The 22717-nt window shown below is 40.9% G+C and overlaps 1 protein-coding gene across 1 annotated transcript; it reads left to right on the forward strand.

Annotated features, from left to right (window-relative positions):
- Window positions 1-18733: 18733 nt before the first annotated feature.
- Window positions 18734-22349, forward strand: TMEM61 (transmembrane protein 61; the record flags this gene model as incomplete). The annotated part of the gene is made up of 2 exons (XM_081323687.1): window positions 18734-19147; window positions 22058-22349. Exons 1-2 carry the CDS (start codon window positions 18798-18800, stop codon window positions 22347-22349), a joined length of 642 nt encoding a protein of 213 aa, XP_081179813.1. The 5' UTR covers window positions 18734-18797.
- Between the last annotated feature and the right edge of the window lie 368 nt (window positions 22350-22717).

Here is a 22717-nt window from a genome sequence, read left to right on the forward strand (position 1 = left end):
CTGGACACAGTTGGGACCAGCAACTCAGTTGTTATGGTCACTGAGTGAAACTATATTTATGCTGACGAACTGACTTGAGTTATTTAAGTGCTAAACCAGTGGTGGGATTCAGCCAGTTCGCACCACTTCAGCAGAACCGGTAGCTAATTTCTTGTTGCCCAGGCCCAGAATGGACTTCTGGAAGTGGCATCCACACAGAGAACTGGTTGTTCACAGATTTGAATCCCACCACTGTGTTAAACTACATGTTTCTGGGTGTGCAGCTAATGAGTAGGCTGGTTGGTCGTTCAGTAGCGAGACACTGGTGAAGCGGGCACAGCAGCACCTGCATTTTCTGCGTTGCATGAGAAAAGCACATTTTTATTCCCCTGTACTTACCACTTTGTACAGAGGGATGATCAAGAGCATCCTGTCATACAGCATCACAGTCTGGTTTGGAAGCATTGTGTGTGTTTGTATGTGTGATATATATGTGTGTTTGTGTGTGTATGTATATAAGCATGTGTATATGTGTGTTATGTATGTGTATGAGTAGGTATATACTTTCTTTTGAGAGCAGGCAACAGAATTTCATTTTTAATGTGGGCCAGTGTGCTCATAGTAAAAAATGACAGTAAAGCTTGCCTTGCCTTGCCTTGCCTTGCCTTGCCTTGCCTTGCCTTGCCTAATCTGATCTTATGTCATAGACTAGCCATAACTCTTCCTTCCAATACTTTTCACTCTCTTGAAAAGAAATAGCAAAATTCTGAATCGGGAAGCAGGGAACTGAGCGACTGGAAAAGGCTTGCTGAATCTCTTTTATTCTTGAGGAGTGTCTGTTCTAATTTTCTACCCATCCACAAGCCCTTCTTATTCTTGGAAAGAAAATAATGCAAGATCTGAATAACTTTCTTTCAGGGCTGAGAAATCAGCATACAGCTAGAAGAGAATGGAAAATAATCTCCCTCCAGTACTTTTGCTCTCAACTTTAGCTTGTGGCTAAAAATAATTAAAAGTAAAATTTGAGAGAGAGATTCCCGAATATGCTTGTTACTATGGCTAAAAACTGGGCAACTTGCTTTGCTGGCATTTTGAGACCAATACATGTGCTAAATTATAAACTCTAGCATAATCTTAGCAGCTTATCAAAATATAAGGAAATCCTTGAAAGACTCATTCAAATAAATCTACACTCCTAATGACTTCATGGACATGCTCATACTGATTTGATCAGGCAGCATTGGTACATTTCAGGATCGTTCAATTAAACAAATCCTGATTCTTTCAACAGGAGATCTGAGGGAAGGAGAAAGCCCCTGAGGTAACTTTGCTATGTGAGGTATGTTGGGCCATTCTTCTTGTTTTCAGCTTTTTCAACTGTTGTATGATATTGTTTTATAATTGTTTACTTGATTGTTTTATTGTACACTAATCAGAGTCATCCATGTGAGTTGGGTAGTTCTATAAATCTGATAAATAAATTTGTGAGGAACCCAGAAGTGCATTTTCATTGTCTTGCCACCTACTCTGTGGAATTAGCCTTGCCTATTTTGTTACCATCATGCCTAATTCAGCCACCACTCTTCCCCCATCTTCCACTACAACAGATGCTATGAAGGTTGGTCTTTGGCTGCCAAACAGTCCTTTACCTTGGATTATGCTCACAAAAATCAGAGATGGAACTGTGGGAAGTCAGCCCCCCCCCCGCCGAGAAGGAAATATTAAAGAGGCAGAAAAGCATGTCCAGTTTTTCTTAATAGCCCCAAGTCTCCCTCCCCCAAGCAGAAACCAGCTCTCTAGAAATATAGGGAACGGTTGCTGGAATTGGGTATGTGTAGTTTAACGAAGAGAAGGGTGAGGGGTGACATGATAGCAGTGTTCCAATATCTCAGGGGCTGCCACAAAGAAGAGGGAGTCAAACTATTCTCCAAAGCACCTGAAAGCAGGACAAGAAGCAATGGATGGAAACTAGTCAAGGAGAGAAGCAACCTAGAACTAAGGAGAAATTTCCTGACAGAACAATTAATCAGTGGAACAACCTGCCTCCAGAAGTGGTGAATGCTCCAACACTGGAAGTTTCTAAGAAGAGACTGGACAGCCATTTTTTTGAAATGGTATAGGGTTTCCTGCCTTAGCAGGGGGTTGGACTAGATGACCTCCAAGGTCCCTTCCAACTTATTATTGTTGTTGTTGTTGTTGTTGTTGTTGTTGTTGTTGTTATTATTATTATTATTATTATTATTATTATTATTATTATTATTATTATTATTATTATTATTATTATTATTATTATTTGCAGATGTAAATAATCCAGAAAGGTTGAAGGCCTGCAGCTAGAAGCTTAGGAAGACACCTAAAATCTACATACCCCACCCAAACTCTAAGACAGGACATAATAGGATTAACCCACAGATGCCAAAAGGCACACTCAGACTTAGGTCAAAGTTCATGCCACAGGAACAACTCCAAACAAAAGGCTCCAGAGGGTATAAAAACCCACTCCCTACATGTGCTCTTTTTTTGTCTTCCAGAGCCATCTCTCTGTCTGGCTCTCCTCTTCAATAAACTGCAAGCTTCTTTCTAAAGCAGTCACCATGTTGTTTATTCCCAGCTTGGACTGAACCATGATGAAGACTTTTCTTTCAACAGAACCATGCCTTATGATTGAATTATGACTCCTTCAGATGGCTCAGTAAAATGAAGAGTATGAAAAGAGAAGCAGCTTTCTTGGTGTTAGAAATAAGCAGAGGGTTTTTTTCCTTTTGAAAACTCCCTTTTTGTGTGTTTATGGGCATTTTTTTATAGAGTCCTGTTATTGGATAATGTTTCCCTTAATCTTCTGGCTCTTTTCTCAGCAACACAGAGATAATAAAAATTAATCTTTGCTTTGGCTGAGAGCTCTGAAAGATGCCAGATTTGCTCGAGGTGAGGACATATGCAACTTGGAAAGCCTGTATCAAAATTAAAATCAAGCTGAATATAAATGCTGGGTGGCTTTTTTATCTGCTAAAATTATAAACATACTTTTGCTTATCTAGCCACAAAATCAGCAGAGCAAAGGTTCTATAATTATGACAGCCTGGCCTAGAAGACATGCAGTCTATGCTACTGTGTGGGCTTTGCTCATAATACAAATTGGTACATAGCAGAAATGGTCATAAAAGAAAGAATTTGGTTAGAGTCAGATGTTTCAAATAATTTTTCTTCTTCTTTGCAAACTTGGCAGCTCTAAGATGTGTGGATTTAAACTCCCAAAATTCCAGAGCCATCAGTCCTGGCTCGGAGATTCTGGGAGTTGAAGTTCACACATCTTAAAAGTTGCCGGATTTGAAAAACACTAATTTATCTTTTGCAAGGCGATCAAACCGGTCAGTCCTAGAGGAGATCAACCCTGACTGCTCTTTAGAAGGCCAGATCCTGAAGCTAAAACTCAAATACTTTGGCCACCTAATGAGAAGGAAGGACTCACTGGAGAAGAGGCTAATGCTGGGAAAGATTGAGGGCAATAGAAGGGGACAACAGAGGATGAGGTGGCTGGATGGAGTCACTGAAGCAGTAGGCGTGAGCTTAAATGGACTCCAGAAGATGGTAGAGGACAGGAAGGCCTGGAGGAACGTTGTCCATGGGGTAGCGATGGGTCGGACACGGCTTCGCAGCTAACAACAACAAAATTTATCTTTTAATATATGGATATTTAGGACAAGTCATGTCTTCTGTGGAAGCTGTTTTGAGAAAAGGTCCTTTAAATGTTCTCAAAATCCCAAATTTGTCATTTAAGTTCTCCCCATAGGTCCCAAAACTACAGAAAAGAGTTTTAATAAATTGCTATTAACTATTGAGATGCTTTGCACTTTTCTCTTAAAGAGACAGACACACTTTCTGAAACTTCTACTCTCCACGCCAGGCTCTCTCTATGTTCCAGGGCGCCACTCAGATTTCTGCGTTGAGATTTAGCCCCGCTCAATATGCTGAAATGCAGCGTTTCCCCACCCCCATTCCCTCTCTACTTTCCCCCTCCTTTTTGTCAAGTATGTGAAAAAGAAGAGGATTAGTGCAATCATTGTGCAGCATTAGTATAACACAGTCTTTCTTCACCGTGGCATCTCTTAAGATGTGTGGACTTCAACTCTCAAGAGTTCTCCAGCCATCCCGGTGGCTGGGGAATTCTGGGAATAGTACAGAGCAGAGTAGAATAGAATCGTCACTTTAAATGGACACCAATCAGCATGCATTAAAATTGAAAATTCGTTGCATTCAGCTCTCAAAAAAAAATGCTGTTACGCATCTACTCAAGACACCTTAACAAAATTGCCACAGGTGAAGAAACATTGTGTTATACTAATGCTGCAAAGTGATCCCGTTAATCACTTGCAACACTGGTCAAACCGCTTCGGCAGAAAGTATCAGCGCCGTTTCTCCGCCTGGGTGTTCGTGTTCGTTCTCTCTCTCTCTCTCTCTCTCTCTCTCTCTCTCTCTCTCTCTCTCTCTCTCCTCCGAATTCCAACTGGGAGGGGGGCGGGAATCCCGGCTTTTTCCCGCTAGAGGGCGCTGTTGCAGTTTCCAAAGTTAGCGACGGGGACTGGCAGAACTGGCAAGAAGCTGCGCTGGCAAGTCCGCTTTCTCGCTGTTGCTGCCGCCGCCGCCGCGACTTCTGGGGAGCTTTCATCCCTTCCGCCCGGACTGCTGCTTAAAAGTAGATGGGGAACAACTTAAAGCTGCCGGCGATTCGTAAGTACATTCGGGGGAGGAGGGAGGGAAGGGGTCGCAAGCCGAGTGGATTGGTGGGCACAAAACGGGCGGGAAGGCGCAAGCTTGGTCGCTTCTGCAAGAGCGTGTCTAGCAAGGCGCTACGTGCTGACCGGGGCTTATTCACGAACTGTGCAGTATTTCTTCCTGACTTGAATTAAGCCATTTTGCCGCTACTAACACAGGGGAGAACAGAATACTTATTAGGAGTTTTCTCTCTCCCCCCCCCCCCGCCTTTAAAGCTGATTTTTTTTTAAAAAAAGGAAGAGGTTTTTTTTAAAATTCCATTTATATCCCGCCCTTCTCCGAAGACTCAGGGCGGCTTACAAGCTTAGCAGTAGCCTTCATTCTATGTATATGCCTGCTTGTTAGGGCTTTCACACACACCCCCAAGCGGCATTATTACAAAGTCAGCTTAATTGCCCCCAACAATCTGGGTCCTCATTTTACCTACCTCGGAAGGATGGAAGGCTGAGTAACTGGGGTAGGTCTCCTACCTACCTAAGAGGTCGGATCCAGTTGCGGTTCTGGAATCGAACTGCTCCTAGCCAGCCTGCAGATTCTTCTAAGGGGCATATTAAAGAGACAGATTGATGATGATGATGATGATGATGGAGGAGGAGGAAAATAGTATCGACCTTATATCCTCTCCCCCTGTTCATCCCTGTGTATTGGAAAGCTAGAACTTTCCTTCACTTGCTTGTGCCCCTACATTTTATATAGTAAAGAATGAGATTTGCCCACAGGTTTATTTATAGAAAGCGGTTTAGATTCAGGCATCCCCGTTTACAGGGTTTGAAAATGAGTCATAAGGATGAGCTGAATCTTCAAGCCATCTTTTTGCTCAGTTGTGGGTAATACTGTTCTTGGATTACTATTAGCATGAAGTGTGGTAATCCTAAGGAACACTAACACACCTGAACGCTGTTCAGCCAACCTATTGTGTTGTTGCCTCCATTCTCTACCAACAGTAATTTTGGATTTTCTATACCCCACAGCTCTTTTTGATATAAAATGGAACAATGGATGCTTAGCACACAGAGCTGCACAATGAACTTCAGATTTTTGCCTGTTTTTGCACAAACTTCCATAAATTCTTAGAACTGGAAGGGATCTCAGAGGTCATCTAGTCTGGCTCCCTGCTGTGGGATCTGTTAAAGCATTTCAGATAAATGGCTATCCTGTCTGAAGATCTCCAGGGAAAGGAATGGATTGCTTCACGAGGCAACTTAGGACAGCTTTTTCAGTGGGGAAATTCCTCTTTTTAACCTAAGTCTGCTTCTTTGCAGTTTCAAACCATTGGTTCTAGTCCTGGCTTTCAGAGCAAATCCTCTTCTGTGTGATAACTCCTTAGATATCCAAAGAGGGTTATTAACCCCCCCCCCCTAATTTTTTCTTTTATCAGCCAAACATGTCCTGTTCCTTTAACTGTCATAGAGGCTTGCTTTGCAAGCCCCATCAGCTCCTTGATGGCCATACATACTTTGTTGATGTTAACAGGAGCATAGTATCTTGATTACAGGACAGACCCCTGTTAATACTCTCCAAAATAGCAATCTCCTTTTCAGCAGCTGCATCACACTGTTGGCTCATGTTTGGCCTATAATCTTTTAGAATGGCTAGATTTTGTTGACACGAACTACTCCTCAGCCAGGTCTTCATCCTGTACTTGTGTGCCTTTCATTTTTTTTCTCCCCACATGTCGGAGATTCGTAATTTTCCCTCTTAAATTCAGTCAAGGACGATGCCCAGCATAAACATCAAGTTGACAGCTCTGTAGTTTCCTAGGTTTTCTGTTTTTCCTTTTTCGAAGATAGGAACATCATTTGCCCTACTTCAGTCTTCAGGCATCTTGTTCGTGGTTCTATTTGGTCACATCTGCTAGTTTCTTCATTACCCTAGGTCCTAAAAAGGTAAAGGTTCCCCCGCACATACGTGCTAGTCGTTTCTGACTCTAGGGGCCGGTGCTCATCTCTGTTTCAAAGCCGAAGAGCCAGCGCTTGTCCAAGGACGTCTCCGTGGTCATGTGGCCAGCATGACTAGACGCCAAAGGCGCACGGAACGCTGTTACCTTCCCACCGTAGTGGTCCCTATTTTTCTACTTGCATTTTTACGTGCTTTCGAACTGCTAGGTTGGCAGAAGCTGGGACGAGTAACAGGCACTCAGTCTGTTACGCGGCACTCAGGATTCGACCCGCCGAACTGCCGACCTTCTGATCGACAAGCTCAGCGTCCTAACCCACTGAGCCACCGTGTCCCTACCCTAGGTCCTAGGATGTAGCTTATCTGACCATGGAGACTTAGATCAATGATATCATTTAAGCGTTCTTTTACCCGCTCCTTATCCTTCTTGATCTGTTATTTCCTTCTTCAGCTAGAGGTACCCTGAAGGCAAGCTAGGGCTTCATTTCCCTTCTGAGAGTAAACAGATGTAAAATACAAGTTAAGACATTCTGTTATCTCACTATTACCTTTGGCTTGTTTGTTTTTGACATCTGTGATTAGACTTTCCTGGAAGTGTTTATTAAAGCCATACATAACTGTCTCGCTCTTTGGGTTTCCTCCTGGAAAATGACATTTTTCCTGAGGTCTAAGGATCTGTCTTTGGGGGCATAATATTCAGGTGGCAATTTAATCCATTCAAAATTTCTGCCTCAGAGAAAAGACATTTGAAATTATCACCAAATTTTGATAGTTGGCAAGTGACAAAAGGTATGACTATATAAAGATAAAGAGAGTACGTAAGCCATATTTAGAGGCTCTGAACATGTTCTTTTGGGGCATTCTGACCCTGAGAAAACTATAAATGTCCCTCTCTATTGAATTGGCAGGGTTTTATGGGGAGAAAGTAATGCTACTAAAACCTTTCTGTCTATCAATGCTCAGATATAAACTGAGCTGTTCCTCATCAGAATACAGGGACCCATGAATTAAGAAGCCTTACACGCAGCTGTGAGCTAGGCTTACAATGCTGCCTTCTGAGATTCAGTGCTTTGCATGGATATGAACAAATGCTGGGCATTGAAACTGCTAGTCATTTGCTTTGCGCCCTTCAGGAAAGGGGTCCAGTTTGTTCAGTTCTAACCATTTGCACAGCCTTCTACTAAGAGCAGGAATTTGGGCCCTTTTCTGCGCAGAAGCTAAATGCGGAGAGATCCTGGATCGATAAGGAAGAATGCCACTTCTTTACACTGCACATAGTTTCATCATTAATTTATGGTCTGAAAGAAGACAGTATTACAATTCATCAAATATAAAACAGTGGTATAATTTTTTTTTAAAAAAGAACTCATGCAGAAAAGCCAGGAGCAATAAACAGTGTAGGGCATCGGATGATTCATGCAGGCTGTGGCTATTGTTAAAAATTTAGTAACTTTATTAGAAATAGCTGAAATGTGTTTGTTTAGGTGAAAAATGATGACCTGCTCAAAAGATGTGGTGGTGTTATGAGTTCTAACATCCATTTATTGTATAGTACAATATGTACATGTGAAACAGATTCTGTCTCAGAACATATACAAGTGCAGTCTTCATAATCATGTATCCATAGTACGAGCTATTTCCTTATGTGTAATTTTCTGATTTGGCCAAAGTGAATAATCTCCTATGTGAAATATGTGAAAAGAGGTAGAGGTATCTGGGAATGGAACAGGAGTGCGGGGCTATTGTGTGGTAATGGAAATAGGAGATATGCTTGGAGATCTAACCCTCTGATCTTCAGCAAAAGGACAACTATGGTTTATCAAGGGTGGGACCGGCCAACGCCAGAAAAGAAAAACCTCAGAAAACCAGGTCAAAATTAATTTGTCATTTTAGGGAAGATTCACGCCTATCTGATAAGGTGAAGTGAACCAAAATATGTTCTCCAAAGAACTTGCTTCAACTAACGGTAGTATCTGAGGTGACAAAGTCTTAGGTAGATTCCAAAGGAGATGCAGCCCAATTCCAACTGGTTAAGGTGGAGTAAGGAACTCAGGTGTAATCCTTTGCAATTTGGGGCTAGGTAGCTTCTATCTTAGAAGCATCCTGATATATATACCTGAAGGCAGGACAAGAAGCAACAGATGGAAACTAACCAAAGAGAGAAGCAACCTAGAACTAAGGAAAAAATTCCTGACAGAACAATTAATCAGTGGAACTACCTGCCTCCAGAAGCTGTGAATGCTCCAACACTGGAAGTTTTTAAGAAGAGACCTGACAGCCATTTGTCTAAAATGGTATAGGGTTTCCTGCCTGAGCAGGGGGTTGGACTAGATGACCTCCAAGGTCCCTTCCAACTTTATCATCATCATCATCATTATTATTATTAAAACCTAACGATGCTTTTGCGGCTGTTATAAAAAGGTCCTTTGCTTGATTAATTCTGTGCACAGATGGTAGGAGAGATACCATGATCACAAAGGTGATTATCACAGGATGAGAGTCATCCTTTGCACACTGTTCAGTTGACTTACCATTTATGCAGTGATGGTTACCAATTCTAATTGTTTTAAACAGACCCTGGACTAATTTGCGGAAGGGAGGGTTATAGTAGCTACTATTTTTCCTGCCTGCATTTAACCTCCAGAATCAAAGATCGCATGCTTGAAAGATCAATTGTTACAGAGTAAGTGTAGAAGAAAACTTATGCCCCTCAGTCTTGTCCGCCATTTATTTATTTGTATCCTACCTTTCTTATTTTCAGAAGTAAATCAAGGCGGCGAACATATCCAACACACCTTCCTCCTCTTATTTTCCCCACAACAACAACCTTTGGAGGTGGGTTGGGCTGAGAGAGAATGACTGGCCCAAAGTCACCTAGTGGGCTTTCATGGCTAAGATGGGACTTGAACTCGTGGTCTCCTGCTTTCTAGCTTGGTGCCCTAACCATTAAACCAAGCTCCACATATTTCCTCTGTGCATCTGATCAGCTGTTGTGGTGTTCAGAGTGCAGGACTATGCTTCTTCAGCATATTAAGTTTAAGTTTACGTTTATTGAATTTATATACCGCCCTTTTCCTGTAGGACTCAGGGCGGTTTACAAGGTAATTAAAAACGTCAATACAATACAAAAGTTAAAAACAATTAAAAATAATTAAATTTGATCCCTGAAAAATATAAAACTGATAGAGCAGAGTTCTTCTGTTTTATTAGACACATAGATTGAGCAACTGATTACAACAGCCCATCCCAAAATGCAAGTAGAAAAATAGGGACCACTACGGTGGGAAGGTAACAGCGTTCCGTGCACCTTTGGCGTGTAGTCATGCCGGCCACATGACCACAGAGACGTCCTCGGACAAGCACTGGCTCTTCGGCTTTGAAACGAAGATGAGCACCGGCCCCTAGAGTCGGAAACGACTAGCACGCGTGTGCAGGGGAACCTTTACCTTTTATGTGTGTGTGTGTGTGTGTGTGTACTTTAGTGATTGTAGTACACACACCCCAGAATAGGGTTTATTTGTGAAATACCTGGCTGTATAAATGCAAATGATTAGCAGATAAATTGTAACTGAGACTGCATGTAGGCTATTGATTGCCATTCCGATATAGAAATTGTCTTGGAATTGGGCGATGAGGTCAAAGAAAGGGTCATTTGATGCTATCGAATCCTTTTAGGGAAGCAGGGGCATAATACCAGCAGAGAAAAAAAGATGAACTGAGATCAGATACAGATAGCCAGTATTTATGATACTGATTGCCCATGGTCCAGTGATGTCCAGGGGAGGGTTGCTGAGTTGCTACCTGAAAGGCCTGGTTCATCCTCGTGAGCATCCATGTGGTTTTGCAACTATGTTCCTTCTTGCATGGGGAGTTAGTGCATTGAATATCCTATCAGCATAATCCGTGTTGAGCTTGCCATTTTTTTTTCAAAGTCGCAAATGTGACATTATGAATTCAGATGCTGGATTTTAAAAATATTCCAATTGTGTTTCTGGAAAAATTAATTTTAAAGAGCAGGTTTCCAAGCAAGAGAGTCAGATACCAAGCTAGAAACCAGGGAATTATGAGTTTAAGGAATGAAGCCAGCTGGGTGACTTTGGGTCATTCTTCCTCTACCCTAGGAAAAAGGCAGAGGCAAGCCACGTCTGAGAATTTTGCTCAGAGAACTGCCTGGATTTGTCCAGATGGCTGCCAGGAGTCAAAAATGACTTGAATGTGCTCGTGCGCACGCACGTACCCACGCACACACACAAACACACACACAAGTTTCAAGGCAGTCTACTGACAGAGTTTAAGCTTACTGATTAATTTTAAAACAGCTGTGTTAAACAATGTAACTGTATTGTGTAGCCGAATGACTTAAACCTATTATGTTCAATGGGGCTTATTCTTGAGTGTGTGTTATCCAATTCAATGTACAATAACAGCACGTCTGCAGGTTGGGAGTGTTCCTGGACTCGTGGCTATTGGATGCCTAGGTGGAGGTCAAAAAAATGACTCACATCCCCACCCCCATCTAAATGGGCTACGCTAACAATGAATTTTATACAGGGTTTCCTTTGAAGACCACCAGGAGGCTGCAGTTGGTGTTGAATGCAACAGCCTGTGTGCTGACAGGTAAGAGCCATAGCACATTGCCTTCCAGTAGATTTCCAAGTGCAACTCAGGAAACTTAAATTTGACCATAAAAGCAGTGCCACAAGCAGAAAAGCTGAAGATGTCCCACGGTTGTGAAGGGAAGGTGTGTTGACCAAGAGGTAGGGTTTCTCTAAGGGGTTCCTTCTTGTAGAATAGCTTACCTGAAAAAGTTTGGATTGCACATGCTTTAAATATTTGGAGAAAGCCTAAAGCAGAGGTCCCCAAACTTTTGGGCACCAGGGACCGGTTCTGTAGAGAGAGGTTTTTCCACGGACCGGAAGGGGCGTGGTTTCACATGCTGCCTGCATCCTGCAGATGGGGCTTTCCTTGTTTGTGTGGCCCGGTTTCTGGCATGCTGTGGATCGGTGCTGATCCATGGACCTGGGATTGGGGACCCCTGGCCTAGAGGACAGAATTCTTCCAAAACTTTTAGGAATGAGTAGGTACAGTAGCATTATGATAACTAGGTAATATTTCATTGCTTTTATTATGTTACCTTTTTTTGTTGCAAAGAATCCAGATTTCACAGAAGCTGGTTATGTACGAGTTAACCAACCAACCAACCAACCAACCGATCATGTCATAAAATGCGTACATCCGACATTATTTAAAACTTGTGTGTTGAACTGAGGAAATGGGAATCCTCTTTAATCTTCAAACTCCACTGGTAGAATATAAATTTTGCTATAATGAAAAAAAAAATGTGAAGGAGCAATCTCTTTATTCTAAATTCCTAAAGCAGAAGCATTTGCTGAACTTGTAATGATTGCATCCAAAAAGAGGAAATATTGGGGGGAAAAATAATAATTTGCAGAAGTAGATTTTGTTTTAAGTTTCATCTCACTCACATCGTAGATAAATTTGCTTCATTTCCAACAAATGCCATTTAAAGATTCAACTTTTTAAAAATACGTTTCAAAAGGCCCTTGTAGAAGCGAAGAGAAGACCTCTTGGGATTCTTAAAATACAATCTACTGTAAGTACGTTGGATTGTGGCTGATACTTAGAAATTTGCACAGAATTTAGCCGTTCTCAGTGTGGGGATCCACTGTATCTGTGGCTCCTCCTTTCGTAGCAGCGTGGGCTGGGGATGTTAGAAATGTTGCTGTTGCAGCTTTTTTGCCAGGGAGGGAAAAATTTCTTTTTTCCTCCTATAAAACTGTCACTCTCTTATTATTTTGTAAGCGACAGAACATGTATTCAGCTATTAACCTCCCCCACAAAAATCATCCTGGAACGCTGAACTGGAGAATGTTTGCTGGGTTGTTTCACATGGCAAAAAATAAAAAAAATAAAATAGCAAACTGGTCTTGGCTGAACTGCAAAGAAACTCTCCACTTTCAGCTTCCCTTTGGTTTATTATCGCTGGCCCCTCCATTAACAAGGACAAATTCCTCTTTATTTCATCCAAGGTCTCTCTTTTCTGTGAAGGTCAAACTAACTTTTTTTTTATCATCACAGCTTGGGACCTTGGAAAGATAGGCATGAAGGGGGCAGGGAAATGCTTTCAGTAAATTCAGACTTTTTCCATTGTAGCTCAACATTGCCTGATTAGTCTGTCATTTTCCTAGTGAGTTTAAGTTTGAATTAGAGACTTCACATTTCATGGTTTTAGGACTCTATCCTGTTTATACTTCCTAAATGACATTGAGCAGGACTTGTTTTGAAAAAGTCTGTATGGGACTGCCTTCGTAGCATCCACCAGCCACCAGCTCTTTCTGACACAGTGGTAGAACTTAAAAAATACAGCAACTTACATTGTCTGACCTAGAAATAAAGGACAATTGGCAAGCCTGTGATAGGGACATTTTCCCCATTCAGGTCTCCTCAGATATTGTAACTTGCCCTCTCATCTTCTTTGGCCATTAGCCCTGCTAGCTTAAGATGATTTGAATTTTGATTCATATGATTGGAGGCACCAAGTTGGGGAAGACTGGATTGCAGCAGTGGGCAGTCTAGTGGTTTTGTGGCTCTCAGATCATTCCCGGTTTGCCCCAACAAGATTTAGTTACAAAATGGATCATTTGGAGCAGTTTGATTTTTTTACAAGGGTTTGTTTTTGATCTCAAAATGCAAAATTGATCCAGCTGAAGCTTAACGAACTTATTTTGCATTGTGCCACTTCAGAAAAAAGTGACTGAAAAATGTTGCCTCCATCCGTCACAATATTGTCATTAGTTACTTCCCATTTATTTTTAAAAATTGAACATCTCCTATGCCAAATGGTAACCTGCTCCCAATCTAGAATCTAGATTGTCTCTTGTCTTTGAATGATATAATGCAGGTGTCTTCAAACTTGGCCTTTTTATGACTTGTAGACTTCAACTCCCAGAATTCCTCAGCTAGCGAGGCTGTCTGAGGAATTCTGGGAGTTGAAGTCCACAAGTCATAAAAGGGCCAAGTTTGAAAACCCCTGATATAATGGGACTGTATCCTGCCTTATTCTGTGAATGTGCCATCTTTTTAGTTGTTTACAAGGGTTAGAAGCGGAAGCAATGACACCAGCCTGAGTTTTGAAAGTTTGATCCGGATTATCCAAGCTGTTGAGAGATACTTTATGAAAGTTCTGGGATGCAAGAAGCCAGATCCCGTTATCCAATTTACCGAAAACAGACTATTTCAATAACATTGATTAATTGGTACTGTTCAGATGTGGTGGTCAGGCTTAATGCAATCCTGTGTAATGCAAGTCCTTCCAAAGGTTTTAGAAGGAGTTGACAGAACTACAACATGACACTCCTATAAAATCAGTACAAATTGTTTCAATGGAGCAAATTCTTGCATCAGATTATAAAGCTCTAAAGTCATGCAGCTTTGGCAATATGCTCCTTTTCCTCAAAGTAATACTTGCATAGTTCCCAACCATTGGGTCACAAATGGTTTCCAAATATCTGGAAGATACAAGATGACCTATGCCAGTTTCAAAGCTAAAAGCTCTTCTGTTATCTCTTTTTTCCACCTTAGTTGAACATGTTACCAGGGATAATTCCAACTTTAGAGATTAAAGTGGATTTAATAGATGTAAAGAGTCTGTGCCATCAAGACTTTCTGGGAACTAAAATAAATAGAACAAGACTTAATGAGGGTGGGGTGAACTCTTTTTTTTTAGGTACAATTGAGTAATAGATGCTTTGAATTTTTTTTATTTTTTATTTTTTGGCTAAAGGGTATACATTTTGTCCTTCAGCAAAGGACAAGCTCTACAGCAGCTTCATTTTCCTTGACTCGAGATTCATTGTTTAGAGATCCTTATCTAGAACTGAAAAAAACCCATACTGGATTCATTAACTTCCATCAACATCCTGTGTGCAGCTTTAATAAACCTAATGTCACTATTTTAATAAAACCTGATTTTCCAATATCTTTTCATTAGATAAGAATAAGATCATGCACGGTTTCTTTCAGTGCTTCATAATTCAGTTGCCCATAGCCCAGTTCAAATGAAATGCAGTTTTGCTTGTCCTAGGTTTAATGAAGGTAGGTTTTCTGGATTTCAATCCCTCTGCGTCATCATGGATTGTTGTCATTCTGGGAAATACAGTATCAATACAACAGCAGGAAAGTTGTTTTATAAAAGGTATTTTAGAAGCAGGTGAAATGAGAACCCCTGATTCTCACGCTAGAAAGAGACATTTGATAAACAGGGGGCAGACAGTTTTAAGGTTGAGATAAAAGCATCCGAAAGTCCATTATAGTAGTCCTGAAGTTACGGCAATTGGGACCAGTGATTGTCATCACTAAGTGATGGGGTAGTAAAGTGCAATATCACATGGCTGTGTTGCTTAACAAAAATAATCCTGGCACTCCCATTAACCACAAGATGCATGGGTTTTAAGTTGAAAGCAGCAACAGGAATGCCACTAGGATGGGGGGTGCCTTAGGAGCAGGCACTGCACGAGTGCAGGAAGACCAGGGGATGGATGGTGTGTGTGTGGGGGTGCAAGCACAGGAAGGAAGGGGTGACTTACCAGAGTGACTAGTGACTTTCCTACTTGGCTACCTCATTGACTTTGCTTGTAAGAAGCCAGCAGGGAAGGTGGTAAAAAGCGATCATGTGACTGTGATCCCACTGTACACATTGGAAGTGCAAGTCAGGACTGGTCATAAGTATCCTGCTTTCACAACTTTAAACAATTCCTGAATGTGTAACCACTAAGGGTGGTCTACTTTTAACTTAAAAAGGCAGTAAGGACCGGACCAGGAATTGAACTTTAGGAGTAACATATAGGAGTTGAACCTTGTTCCTGACATATACATTTCCTGTGCATTTCTCAGTTTATGCAGAATTATTTGAATGCGTGGCTTCCTAGTTCCTCACCATATATACTGTATAAGGAAAATGAGATCTTTAGAGACCAGTAATACCATTTTTATGTCTTGCTGACATGAATAGCTAAATGAGCTAGTTTTTGAAACACATTTTTCTTTATTTCATTTTGCCCTTTTATTTCACTTGAAACCACATGTATGATGATTAACATCTGATTCACACCCAGCTTTTTTGCACTGTTAGCAGCTCCCCCATATAATTACTGTGCTCACATTGCACATAGATGTAAGGGTGCATCTTCAGAGATTTAATTCCAACATTTAGCTACTGTGCTAGCAGCTGCGAATATGGGATGTGCAAAATATAAAATCTTCCTCAATCTGCAAATTATTGGTCACTGGATGGGGGCAGTTCTTTTCAAGAATGGAAACTTGTTGGTAGATAAGGGTTGACTAAGCCCTCTTGGACCTTTGAAAATTAAGTCATGTGTGGCAGAGGTCCCCAACCTTTTGGGCACCAAGGACCGGTTGTGTGGAGAAAGGTTTTTCCGCAGACCAGAGAGTGCATGGTTTTGCTTGCTGTCTGCATCCTACAGATGGGGCTTTGCTTGTTTGTGTGGACCAGTTGTTGGCATGCCGCAGCCCGGTACCAGTCCACGGACCAGGGGTTGGGGACCCCTAATGTATGGTCTCTGTAAATGAGTGTAGAAATGAAGACAGAAGTCTTCGTAAATCCATCCTATAAAATAGGGGTCTTCAAACTTGGCCCTTTTATGACTGGCTGAGGAATTCTGGAAGTTGAAATCCACAAGTCATAAAAGGGCCAAATTTGAAGACCCCTGCTATAAAAGTTTCCTAGATTTTCAAAAACCCTGGATAATCAAGTTTCTAAATTCGGTAGAATGTCCCTGTTGGGGGAACTTCTCACTGCCCACAGTCTTCCATGTTCATCAAGAGAGTTTAGTACACTATCAACTTACAACCACAGTTGAATTCAAGATTTTTGTTGCTAAGTGATACAGTTAAGTGAGTTCTGCCAAATTTTACGACCATTCTTACCACAATTGTTAAGTGAATCATTGCAGTTGTTAAGTTAGAAATCCAGTTGTTAAATGAATCTGGCTTTCCAATTGACTTTCCTTGTCAGAAGGTCACAAAAGATGATCAAATGATCCTGGCACACCCCAACCGTCATAACTATGAACCGGTTGCCAACATCTAAATTTTAATCACATAACCATGGAGTTACTGCAATGGTTGTAAGTGTGAAAAACTGTCATAAGTCACTTTTTTCCAGTTGAAACTTTGAATAGTCACTAAATGAACTGTTGAAAGCCGAAGTCTACTTGTATAAATGCATGTTTTGGACAACCAAGCCTGAATCAAAATGGCGACTGGCAAATATGCTTAGCTAGAGGTCCGTTTCTTCTGAATGTGTGATTTAAACGCAAATCTTTTCCTACATTTACCTGGCAAAGGAATGTATATAAATCTTAAAAGCATAAGAGAGCATTGTTTATTGCGAAAGAATAAGGTGATTAGTGAAATATGCAGTGAGAGATTTATAAGTCAGGCAATTTCTTGGTAGCGTCAAGACTTGAATTTGGGAAAGGCGCACCGAAGAAGTGAAAGTAATAGAAAGAAACTAGAGTGACAGTAGAACTTTTGCAGGAAATTAAAGTATTGATGTACGGTAAGAGGAAGGTGAAGGCATTGCACAAATGAGGGGACACAGGTGTGACATCTCTACCCCATCAATACTAACCAAAACCAAACATAGAAAAAGGGAGGACCACCATAAAATGGGCTCCCACACCCAAAAGCTATCAAAGCACAAGACAATGGAGGTTTTATCTACGGGTGTGCTCGACTTACAACAGCTAGTTTAGTGACTGTTCAAAATTACAATGCCACTGCAAAAAGTGACTTATGACCGTTCTTCACATGACCGTTGCAGCCTCCCTATGGTCACATGATCAAAATTTGGACTCTTCGGCAACAGACTCATATTTATGACAGTTGCAGTGTCCTGGGGTCACGTGATTCTCTTTTGCAACCTTCTGACAAGCAAAGTCAATGGGGAAGCCAGAATCACTTAGCAACCGTGTTACTAATTTAACAACTCCAGTGATTCACTTAGGAACTGTGGCAAGAAAGGTCATAAAATGTGGCAAAATTTGCTTAACAAATGTCTCACTTAGCAAAGAAAGTTTGGACTCAACTGTGGTCGTAAGCTGACCACTCTACCTGTAATTGTAATTGTTAATGGTTGTACGGCATGTAGCATATGTAGCGAAAACAATGCCATCCATATACCCCAAAAAATATCAACAGGTGCTCAATAAGAAAAATATTAATCCCAACAATTGGTCATGTTATAATTTGAGATTTGATAGGAATTGTATGTGTGTGTGTATGTGTCTCTGTGTGTATGTGTATTGAAATATGCATCAAAAAGCGTAACACAATTTTTGTTATGTATGATTATAAGACGTTGATTGGCTTCTCAAATCCGAATCTCTTCCAGAATTACTTAGAACTCACAGATTACCCTTTATAACCGTTTTTTTAACTACAAAAGTGATTTTTGTGTTAATCTTTTCATCTGAATGCTAAATCATATGGCAAGGGAATATTGCACTAAGATGAATGTCAGAGTTTAGTTTTGCTCCCAGCTGAACTGAATACCATCTCAGTATTTCACTCTGAGTAGGGAAAGTTGAATGAAAGGTTTATCTTATAAAAATGAACCTGTGATGAAGTCCTGTAAAAATTGGATCACCTAGTGATATTTGGATCAAGATATAGGTAGACATGTAAGAGAGTGGGCATCCTCTTTACTGATCCCTTCAAATTCTGTGGCTTCATCCAATTTCCACATAAAAAGTGCATACAAAATGAATTTGCTGTAAAATGTAGAGAAATTTATAAAGCCATTTGATTGATCTCAAAAGCAAAAGCTGTAAATTTGCCTCCTAGGATAAGTGTAACTTTTATTGAATGGCATTTGGGTTTTTTTCTTCCAGTAAAAAGACTTTGGGCTGTTTGAAAAGGCAGGCAGTCAATCTGAATTGATTCTCTTTGAATCTAAAGTTTGTGCTTTTGTTTTGTTTTGTTTGTCCTGTGGTCTGTTTGTATCTACTCACCATTCGTTTTCTTGCTTCTTTTCCAGCCTGAGTGTTGTCACCAGGACCTTTTCCTTGTAAAGTACTTTATAATCTCCACAGGCCTCAGTTTTTAACATGGAAATAGCTTCTTTGCGTCACGGAGTGACCATCGCTGGAGCTATCCTGCTGGTGACGGGAACACTGTGCTTTGCTTGGTGGAGCGATGGTGAAATGGGGGCCACTGCACCCAGCAGTGACCCCAAAGTCACACCTCAAGGAGAAACGGAACTTATGACCAGGGCTTCCTCTTCCAGTCCTGTACTCAGATCAATCAGCTTCTTCTGTTGTGGAATTGGTGGGCTGCTTCTTCTGTTTGGACTCCTTTGGTCAGCCAATGCTGGAATAATTTCCCGGCACTACCAGTACCATTTTTCCAGTGACCTTCAGTACTCTACCGTCGAGCCTCTTGAAAAGCAGACATGCAGGTTAGCAAGATCTTTGTAGCCCTGCCTGAGAGATCAACATAATCCTTTTGACATGCCCAGCAAATAATTGTCAGGCAGTGTTACTTCAAGAGAAGCATCATACAAGAGAAGAGAGGGATGGAAGGTCAATTTGTCAGAAGCCATCTAGCCAAATGGCATTCTGAAACAGGTCTTCCTTTCAAGACTTTTAGCTTGGGGTAGCCCAAAACCACATTTACTCTTGCAGGCCGTTAGGCCTTTCTCAACCAAAGATCACGCTAGTTGAGCCCTGTCTCCCTTATAGTCTCCTTCAGTTTCATGACTTATAAATGTGTTGCACATGGTTGTAAAATTCTTCAAGTTAAGCTTGTCTTTGGTAACTTCATGGACCTTGTTGTATTGTGGGTTCTGGAGCGCAGGAAAGATGCCGAGACGATGAGTACAGCATGGCAGATCTTTATTAGGTGGAAGTGACTGTACTGGGGAATAGGGGCTACCTGCCCTCCTTTTATACTTGGCCAGGTGAGCAGCCAGCCAATGGGTTTGAACCTCTGTTTCCCGCCGAAACTGGGTTCCCGCCAAAACAGTTACAGTTCAACGCCCCCTGGTGGTAGCTGCTATGTAAGTGTGTATGTGTTCTCTTCAGCTGGATACATAACAGACCTGTCAATATAAAAGTGGTTTGCCATTGCCTTCTGGGATGTTTTTTTCAAATTCCTAGTCTAGCCAATAGCCCCTCCTTATTTGCAAACTTTACAACCAAGTTCTAACCAGTCCTAACCCTGCTTAGCTTTGGAGACAAAACAAGGTCAGCCAAGTACTAGACTACCACTCCATAATATTCAGCCAGCACAAGTATTTGGACACAATAAGAACAATAGTCCAAATTTGGGGGGGGGGGCAAAAGCCCTAATAAGCAGGCATATACATAGAATGAAGGCTATTGCTAAGCACATTGGTTTGTGCTTAAATTGTAAGCCGCCCTGAGTCTTCAGAGAAGGGCGGGATATAAATGGGATTAAAATAAGAAATAAAATAAATTTCAGGAGGGTATCATATTGAGGCACTGTTTTAGTGTATTAGTTTCTGCAAAACAGAACAGTAATACAATAAATATTATTAGCCCATTTTAAATACGATTGTGAAACCTCAAGATGGCTGAATTGTTAGAATTTTGATTCTCACAAAGATTTGATTCACTTGTCCCCCCCCCCTTCTCCCAGCATTGGGAAAGGGTGAGATTAAAAATGTAACTCTTATGCCTAACAATGAAATTATTTTCTCCAATTAATTCTGCATACCAGAGATTATGAAACAATGATTACATACTATATTACAGCAATTTTCTCCATTTTTTTTTCCTTTTAGTCTAGATAGAGCAGTCTCTGCCTGACTAGTCTGGTTTCATGATGATTTCAACAATCCCTATTCATAGTTATTTCCACTTCTAAATTATTTTCCCCTTGAAAAAGAGGAAATGAGATGAGCATAGGTTATGTGAAAGTTTTATCTGTACACAAACCGTGTTGTTTGGTAAAATACAGCAGAAAAAAATGGGTATGTTTTATGGCCCATGCAATAAAGATTAATCAGTGGACATACCTTTGTGTTTTGATACTGGGTGTTTCTTAAGAGTATGGAAAAAGCTGAGGATCCATTGTGGGTAAATACTAGACTAGCACTGGAGAAATTTGCAGCATGATCTGCTTCTTACCTTGCTTTCAGAGGCTGAATGGGTAAGACAGCTATCATATACATTCAACCTCTGTGTTTCTAATGTAATAATCTGTAGTGGGTAAGGGCTTTGGGGCACTCCCAGTTTAAAGGCATTATGGTTTCTGCTGGTACAGGATGAAAAGATTTCTGTTTACATTCCAATTTTTCTCACTCTCTCTTCAAAGCTTGGAAAGCGATCCTGGCCGGGCTGTGACTTTGATTGGGCATGGAAAGCCCAATTCCTGCTAAATGCATGCTGGTTTTTCTACCCACCCTGTTTGGATAACTAGGTTATGCTGCAGGGAGCAGGAAAAAAATGGGAGTTTGGGGCTTGGCTGTGATGTGTACAGTAATTGATTGTTATCAGCCAGATTGACCTGACTAGATAACACCTCTGCCAGACTGGGTTTCCTTCTCTGTGTAATCTTCCATCTTTTTTATATTGACCCAAGGTGGTCAACATCTGTAAACTCCTCCTTCAACTGCAACATGTAGCGCACCCTCAATTTTGTTTCTCCTGCTGATGATAAGGACAGATTATTATGACTTATGGAACTCGGCTGGTGCCAGAGGATGAGAATTTCATTACAATAAGATTTTACTAATATCTGCATACTTTTTCATATGTGGGAGAGGAAGAGCACTGTTGTAAAAGAGCACTGAGATGTAAAAGATTTAAATTTAGGAGTTTGCAAAACTGGCAGATTCATTCATCCTTACAAACCTTATAAATCTAAACAGAATATCTCCAGAATATATAACCACAATTTCTTTCTCTCCCTCTCTCCCTTCCTTCCTTCCTTCCTTCCTTCCTTCCTTCCTTCCTTCCTTCCTTCCTTCCTTTTTCTTTCTTTCTTTCTTTCTTTCTTTCTTTCTTTCTTTCTTTCTTTCTTTCTTTCTTTCTTTCTTTCTTTCTTTCTTTCTTCTTTCTTTCTTTCTTTTTTTCTTTCTTTCTTTCTTTCTTTCTTTCTTTCTTTCTTTCTTTCTTTCTTTCTTTCTTTCTTTCTTTCTTTCTTTCTTTCTTTCTTTCTTTCTTTCTTTCTTTCTTTCTTTCTATGGGACACCAGAAAAGTGAAGATACTTCCCCCCCTCTAAGCTTCTAGTTCCTCTAGAACAGATAACAGTGCTCGTGCTTGTCTTTCTACACCTTATTTTAGAATCAAATATTGAATTTTAGGACAATTGATTTTCTTTGTGGTCTTGATTCTGTTTCAGCACCTGGGAGGCCACCAGTATTCCCACTTACGAGGAGGCGTTGAATTGTCAACCCACTAAAAATGCCTCCAGCGACATGCAGTCTCAGATTTCAAAGGAGATCAGGCTGCCCTTATATCAGCTGGTGGATGAAAATCACAAAGGGCTGGGCAGCCGAAGACGCAGTTCCTCTGATGGCGTTTTGTTTCGGAACATTCCACCCAAGCCAAGCTTAGCGTCACCGGATGAAGCCATCATTGTCTGTGACACCCCACCCCCAAGCTATGAGAGCATAGGCTTGTGTGATGGATGATCCAGGCATCTTTTTATAGCATTGTGTAGGAATTTCTGGATTGTTGTAGATATTTGTTTTCTTTAAATTAATTCATTGTGGCACATTGGGATAAATAACTATATATATATATATGAAGGCCATCCACAGGCAGTAGTCACACCGGTGACAGCTCATATTTGTGTAAATTTTAAATTGCTAACGAATTAAGGGAGACTGATATGCATTTCAAACTTATTAGTTTTCATCAGTCAGCCTTCTGAGATTCGAACCTGGGCTGATTACACATTAGGCAGTTGTTTTCACCTCTAAGCCACAGGATCTAGTCTCGATATTGTTTTATAGTGGGTGATTATGGATTCTTTGGAAACGCATCCAAAATATGTACT

The sequence above is a fragment of the Vipera berus genome (assembly GCF_964194415.1).
Source record: "Vipera berus genome assembly, chromosome: 3".
In the NCBI taxonomy this organism is placed as follows: domain Eukaryota; kingdom Metazoa; phylum Chordata; class Lepidosauria; order Squamata; family Viperidae; genus Vipera; species Vipera berus.